The sequence below is a fragment of the Pygoscelis adeliae genome, unplaced genomic scaffold (assembly GCF_000699105.1).
Source record: "Pygoscelis adeliae isolate BGI_AS28 unplaced genomic scaffold, ASM69910v1 Scaffold393, whole genome shotgun sequence".
NCBI classification, from domain to species: domain Eukaryota; kingdom Metazoa; phylum Chordata; class Aves; order Sphenisciformes; family Spheniscidae; genus Pygoscelis; species Pygoscelis adeliae.
In genome coordinates, this window is record NW_008824376.1 from 643,253 (window position 1) to 650,930 (window position 7,678).

Consider the following 7,678-nt stretch of genomic DNA (forward strand, 5'->3'; position numbering starts at 1 on the left):
AGGAGGAATCCTCTCTGTTACTGCCCCAGGTCCTAAAACTTGGTATCTGGCTGTGCCTGGCTGATTTGGCCTAGTTTTTTCTTTTGATGCTTGAAGTTCAATGGCCCAGTGCATGTGATGCCCTGAATGAGACAGTCCGTCCTTCTCCAGGAGAAATTCTTCAAGGGCAAGGAACAGTTATATTAAGTCGCTTTCCACAAAAGTGCAGTAATGTCACCAAACTCACTCAGTCATGCAGGAGATCTGGATCAAAGAAGAGTAACAGAGACATAATATCCTTTGAGGTGAATGGGGAGCTAGGAGAGGGCTGTGCATTGTGGGGTGAGCAATACCATCAGCACTGACAACAATTACAGAATTTTGCATTTGGGCAACTTAATAGAAAATGAGGACAGAACTGATCACCACTGTGAGAGATCAACATAAGCAGCAGCAGCACACAAAGTGCCTAGCACCATGGAAAATACCCATTAAAAATATAACTGTCAAGTTTGGATAAAACTCCCTGAATGACTCATGACATGTACTTCAAAATAACGAGGACTGCATGAACTGGTACTGTATTTCAAACCAACATTCAGGGTTTGATTTTATATTCCATTTCCATTTTAAAATCTATTTCCAGGACTGCTGCTTATTAAACCTGCCCTATTAAATCATTCCACTATTAAATGCAATGCGAATTCAGGTCTCTCCTTCTCTTTTTCTTCCTCATAACACTCTACTACACCTTTCTGTACAATAATTTCTGCTCTTAACTAGGAGAATGTCACATACTGATAAAGAAATAAGTGGTGAGTTTATGCTGCCTGCATTCCTCGATCTCACTATATATACAATGTCCTAAGGCAAGAGTTTGCCAGTTTATATTTTCACTTGCTCTATCCCTTAAATTTGTGTTCCCATCAGTGCTGTTACTGTTTGTTAGCATTTGGTTTTATTTTTCTCTAGAGATTTTTTGTTTAAAGTCACTAGTTAAATAATCAAAATACTTCAGAGGGAAATTTAAAATTTCTTTCTTGTAAAAAAGCAGAATGATTTAGTACCTGTGCTGGAACAGCATTAGGTGGATAACATTCATTTTGCTGGAGGTCTCTGTTAGCTCAGTAAGAAAAATGACTTCTCTTTCCCCTCTCTCAGTTTCAAGAAACTGGATAAGAAAATAGTGAGGAATCTTTTCATAGACATAAGTAAAGCCTGTGTATATCAGCGGCAGCTGCACCACAGCTCTAGGGCGATCATCGAGTCACACTGAGATGCTTTTAGTAAGAGCAATGAAAAATAAGTCCGGGGCTCTGGCCACAGTGGGCTCTCCAATGGGAGGGTACATGTAGGCTACAAAAGATCTCCCTGCAGTTGGCAGAGGCATGCTGCTGTATAACCCTGCAGCAAACAATTATAAGATCCTCAGCATTCAAGCCTGCTCTGAGGTCAAAAATATTTTCTGTATCTCAAAACAGCTGCTGGTGAGGTATGTGGGAGTCATGGGCCTTGGGCTGACAGAGGCACTAACTCTACTCCCACTACTTTCAGATACTCTGCTATCCTTTTTAATGATTTAAATGGGGAGGCTCCTTGCATACTAACAAGCTGGCACGACGCAGATGAAATCCATTATCATTTCACAGCACCTTCCAACGATGGCAGTTTTGCACCCACTCTGGGCTCTCCCTCATGGCAGGCAGGGAGAACCAGCAATGGCTGATGTCAAACAGGAGGACAAGCCTGCTTCTCCCCCGGCTATTTTTTTGGCATGTATCCTGCAAGGCCAAAGTGGTTCATTTGCTTTACGTACAAGCAGCCAACCTTTCCTGAACAGAGGCCTAGTTCTGACAATCGCTAAATCTAGAAAAGCTTTGTCAAAGAAGATGAGGCTGGAAGTTGGCATGCCCAAGTACTAACTCTTCCCCTTCCCCACCAGGAGCACCGCTGCAGCACAGCTAAATGGTGTTCCTTTGTTCCCTCTCACCCACCATCCCATTTCTTTTCATTTATTAAGTATGTTTCTCAAAATAACTTTCTTCTCTTTAATATTAAATTCCTCCCCCCCCTCCCTCCCCCAGCCTCAATCAACACTTCTTAAATTGTGAATTCAGTCCCTTCTGCCCCGTGCAGATAGCACTAATTTCTGAGTTCACATGGTTTTGCTTCTCTTGATTTAGGGGCTCATTCTGCTTCCACACAGAAACAAAAAATATAAAACACACCTCCCCCCCAAACTGACAGTATTTCTGATGATGACTTCAGAGAGAACAGATCCAGCCCACAAGATGCCTCTGAACAGATCAGCTCACAACAAAAAATGAAACAAAAATACAAATTCAGCAGCCAGATAATAGCACCGAAAAAATGACAGATGGCAGAACACTGAGGTTTAGTGGTGACACTCACACGTTACATGAATAATTCACTTGGACAAACCTATGGATGTGAGAGTATGTGTAGGTTAAGGATCTGGCTCAAAGAAAAATGAAGAAATATATGCAGTTTCTTATTCGTAATGACCCATTTCAAACCAAAAGCCTGGATAACCATCTTCTCCAATATCAGCCCATGCTAGAAATTAGTCAACCTTTAACTAGCACCAAAACCCACAACAGGGAGAAGTCCTATAGATCTCATTAGTTGAGAATTCCCAGCCACATTCAGTGGCTTGAAAAAAATGCAGTTTAAAAAAATAATTGCATGAATAGCAGAAAAGGTCCCAGACATCACAGGTCCAACAGAAGTCAGGCCAGCTGTGATGCCATCTTACCTATCCGACAGGAGACAGGTCATGCTGTCCTGAACACCTGGGGATGGGTAACAACCCTAGAGAGGATATCGTTAGGTACAAAGCTGAGCAACTTCAGTTATCTGGGAAACAAAAAGCAAAGTGCTGTTTTGGTTTTGCAGCTGGGTTATCTAAAAAAAAAAAAAAAAAAGACTGCAAACTGTTACCTTTAACCAAGCATTACAGATGGGGACACAACATCCCTAACTACCACTAAGAAAGCACAAAATGTATTTAAAAAACACACCACAAAAGCATTCAGAAAATAAAAAGCCATTTAGCAGGTGGCTAGATGCTGAGAGGAACTGCCTTGTTTTCACCACATTCTAAACTGGAAATACTCCTAAAATGCAACAGTCAGTATTATCAACGCTCTTAACCTCCCCAGCTCAAATGGACTATGGACAATGTCCCAATGTTGCATTAATCAAGGAATAACCCTAGATCCTGGCAGAGGTGCTGGCAATTATGAGGTCTGTCTGAAAGCAATTGATTTTATAAAGCAGTTTGATCTTGCCAGAGGTGAGAAATCTCCATTTCCCAACCCGCCCTTTCCCTAGGGAAACTCCGCAGTGCAGACTCCTCCAAAGGGCTGTGCTGCATTTCTAAACAGGAAAATGAGACAGTCCAGGGGCCTGCAGGCATTCCTCAGCTACAGGGAGTAAGTTCAGCCTTGCTTTCATTAGGGAGAAAGAAAATGGGACTGGAGGAAGGACCATACAGGAATGTCCAACTGTACATTTTGCTTCTCACTACATTTTCTGTCTGTCATTACAGCCTCTTCTTTGCCCTTAAATAACATTTACACAAAGAGCTAGGCCTTTTACGTTAACTGTACAAATTAGGAGCAAAGCCTAACATTCCAGTTTCTTGTTTAATAGTCCACCAGGTTTTTAACTCACTGCTGTCTTGACCAGTGGTGGTAGGAAGACCTGCAAACATATGTGAATTAACCCCACAACCAGCACTGTGCTCATATGCTACCAGGTTGATTCTGTTTCCTCACAGAGCAGATCGGATCAGCCTTTGAGATGACACATACTTTGACAAGGATGCGAAACATCTGGAAGGAATGTCCTTACCGTGCAAATTAAAGCCTATAGATATCAACAGTCATAAGATTAAAACTACTTGATCTTCATCTGATTAAGCGTGAACTTCAGATGTGAATAATCCTATAAAGTTCCAAAATTCTAGTTGCAGACATTTTTAAGATTCGAAGGCAAGCTTTTAGTTGGTACAGACAGAAACACTGGCTTCTCTTGTGAGCTAGCCACAAGTCAGACATAGGCTTGTATCAAGTATCCTGTGAACGTTGAGACACAAGTTCACGCATCCACCACACAAATTAATCTATTTTGGCTAAAACTCATAATAAAACCTAAATATCTTATGCTGAGGCAAAGCATAGTAAATCTGCTTGAGACAGCTATAAAAAAAAAAAAAAAAGGCACAGTTACACACCACAGTCTTTCAGCTGGTTTCAAAGCCCTTGTATTTAAAAAAACAAATTAAGAATTGGTCCATACAGGTAGTGCTACTTTCACTAGGAATTCCTGATTCATCTGTTAGGCATATGCTACAGAATGGGAACAAACTTCTTCTGTGTCGAGGTGACATTGGCCCACTCCCATTAGCAGCAGGGAGATGTTTCAAGGGCCATCTATTTTTCTGAACAGAACCACCACCACAGAAATGCAGACTTCAGTCTCTTAGAAGGTTTCAAGCAGAAGAAAAAAAAAAAAAAAAAAAAAAAAATCACACAAACCTGAACAAATTACTTTCCTCTCAAGATGGCAGTCCCGTACTGTAACAGTCAGAGGCTCAGGTCAAGTCTCTTTTGCGCTACTTAGGATTTAGGGCTGATTTCCCCAGAGGATGAAATAAGTGGGGGAAAAATGGAAGGTGAAATGGCTAGAAAGGAATGGAAGATGATTAAGAGAAATCGTCAGGGATCTTAGCGCTGCATGGCCTATACACAGTCCATGCTATGACCTCTGACAAGAGATTTACAGACAGAGACTGCAGGGAATGGAGCTGCTTAGTTATTCAGCCCCCCTCCAGACAATCAGGTAGTGGAAGTAGCATTAATAAGATAGCTTTTGACTAAGGAGGATGCAGGGTGAAAGACCAACACATACAGTACATAAATATGTTAATGTAGTTACTGAAGTAATTTTTTCTGTAGCCTGTATATGACTGCAAAAATGATTCCATTCATTTTACGCAAGAGAAGTGCATTCATCTTTCTTAATTAGGGAGAAAGGAGGACTGGTACTGGGCTTAAAAAAAAAAGTATGGTTAATTTTGAAGTCCTCTGTGTGCCCCATTCTGGTGAAATCCGATAAAATACTTCCTCCAACACTGCTTCTGACTCATGGGAGTATATTTGCGAAGTACGTGACTGGAAATTCAATAGAATGGCTTGTACTAGTTTCTTGGTCTGACTAAGAACAAATCTGTAGACGTAAGTAAGCACACAAATAGAAGTCTACATATTAGTGTTCTCATTAAAATATTGCTGGGATTCCCTTCAACTCAACATCAGACAACCCTTCACAGTTCTAGAACAATGGAGCATGAATGGACCTCCTCAGAGAGTCAAAAGAACAAGATAAAATGTGCTACATGAAAAACAAGCATGTCCTTTTACTTCCCGAATCAATGGGTTTTTAAAAGGTGTTACCTGCAGTTACATCTGTCATACTTACTCTCAGCTTTAGTTATTTTACATTGTTCACCTTTCATCTGCTACTTTTTTTTTCATTTGTTCTTGGAGGCAAAAAAAAAAGTAATTGAGCAATGCTCTAACATTGCAAAGTTCCTCTGTAATGACAGAAGTGCTGTCTGCAGTGATAAATCCCAATATGCTACCATGCAAAACACTGCAAATCTGAGTTTCCAAAAGGCCTGATGCCAGGTGAGCATGAATCTTCGTGCGCTGCTGCTGATTACAAATCCTACAACCAGATAAACTGTAACAGAGCTAGAGATGTTTTCAATTCCGTTACAGACTAGATAGTGCTGCCTGTATCATAGTCTGGAAAACCGGTACATTTCAAAGTTTGGAAGCCATCTGCTTTCAATGGCCTGAATCTTTTGTGTCTTTAATTTCTGTTCTAACAGAAGCAAAAGTTGACAGATCATCCTGCAAGTGCTGGGAGTAACACATCCAGTTTCTCTACGCTTTGGTAAGACACGTCTGAGAAACACCACTTTTCTGTGCTACTCACTGCATGCTGCTTCTGATTCATCTGACCCATCAGGACATTCTTCTTCACCATCACATTTCCACCTGGCTGGGATGCAGTGGCCATTGTCACAAGTGAAATCTGACTCGGCACAAGTTTTCTTTGCTGCAAGAAAAAAAAAAAGATAAAAGTACTTAGCATGAATATAAGCAGTGCAGAAGACCTCCATTGCATCTAATCCCACTAAGGACTATACTGATTGCCCTGTATTGAGAGGATTCATTTCACATTCAACATTGCTTCTGCACGACAGAGTCGAACAGGTATCAAAGATGGGTGTTTCTTCTCGCTAGAACTCTTATCCCTCCACTATTTAACATGGATTCACTCTTTTATGTCTTCTTCCAGACATTCAAAAACCAGGGATGTTCTTTTTCAAAATAATTTTCTAAGGCTTTTACTACAAAAAGCTACTGCCTACATGGAACTGAAAGCATGCTGCATGATTTACAGACAGGTAAGACAACCAAGTCTCACCTTTGGAGTACTATAATCTAAGTAGTAATGTTTTTATCTATGCAATCTAGTCATGGCTTTTTAGTACATCTGTCACCATAGTAGATGATCATAAAGCACTCCTCCAAACACTAAAAATCATTTCATTAAATGTCAACCACTTTGCGCTCTTTGCTTGCATTAATCTAGGGCTTGAAAAAGATGCAAGACATGAACTCAAGCAATTAATTGGTCTATTCCTCTGTGCCAGTGGTGCAGCACCACCAGTGCCCTGTAATACTAGTCAGCATCTTTCCACTGCAGCAGAAAAAGTAATCTACAGATATCTGGCCCCTTCAGTCCGTGGCCTCGGTGTCAACGTGATCACCAGTCACTCACTGCTTTTGCAATGGTGACTTTCGTGGCTTTTCTGCTAGGAACTGGACTGAACAGCCATGCTGTGAGCAATGGCTCAGCCTCAGTGTTACCACCCTTGAAGTGCAAGACTCTATGGCTAACTGGTATCTACCTTTGTTAGTGATCAATTTACCTAGGAAGTGGAGGTGGGGAGAAGATTTGTTTATTCCCTCTGCAAAGTTGCTCACAACCTAATAGGATCCCAGTAAAGGACCTCAGGAGGTCATCAAGTCCAACCTCTTGCTCAAGACAGAGTCAGCTCCGAGGTCAGACCAGGTTACTCTGGGTTTTATCCAATCTGGTCTTAAAAACCCCCAAGATGGAGACAGTGCAACCTCCCTGGGCAATCTGTTCCACTGCTTGGCTGCCCTCACAGTGAGGTTTGAGCTTGACAGCTATTCCCCGATATGTCATGTGCACACATCATTGCTACATCAATATTGCTTCCAGGAAACATTTTCAAAGCATTAAACGCAACAAATAAGCCTCCAGGGTTTGATCTTTTATTTTCCTTTCTTTTTTTCTTACATGAGCTGCTGTCAGGGAGGGAGCCATGTTAAATATTGGTCACATGCCCACACAGGAAACAAGGAACATTACTGCGTGAGGTACTGGAGAGGTCTACATGACTGAAATCAAGTACTCATTTTCTAGTACACAAAACATGCAGCTTCCCTGAACAGGCATCCAGCAGGAAAACACTGCAAAGTATCACTAAGCAGCTGTACAATCTCTCAGGAGGCACTTTTTATAAAGAGAACATACATTCACTCCCCTTCTGTTGCTAAATAAGCCAGTTCCG

At 41.3% G+C, this 7,678-nt stretch overlaps 1 protein-coding gene across 1 annotated transcript in view; it reads right to left on the minus strand.

Moving 5' to 3' along the window:
- Nucleotides 1-7,678, minus strand: part of LRP8 (low density lipoprotein receptor-related protein 8, apolipoprotein e receptor) — a 160,007-nt gene that overhangs the window by 71,346 nt on the left and 80,983 nt on the right. The window contains exon 2 of the mRNA XM_009320196.1: nucleotides 6,007-6,129. Coding sequence (XP_009318471.1) covers nucleotides 6,007-6,129 — 123 coding nt within the window. The remainder of the gene's footprint in view (nucleotides 1-6,006; nucleotides 6,130-7,678) is intronic.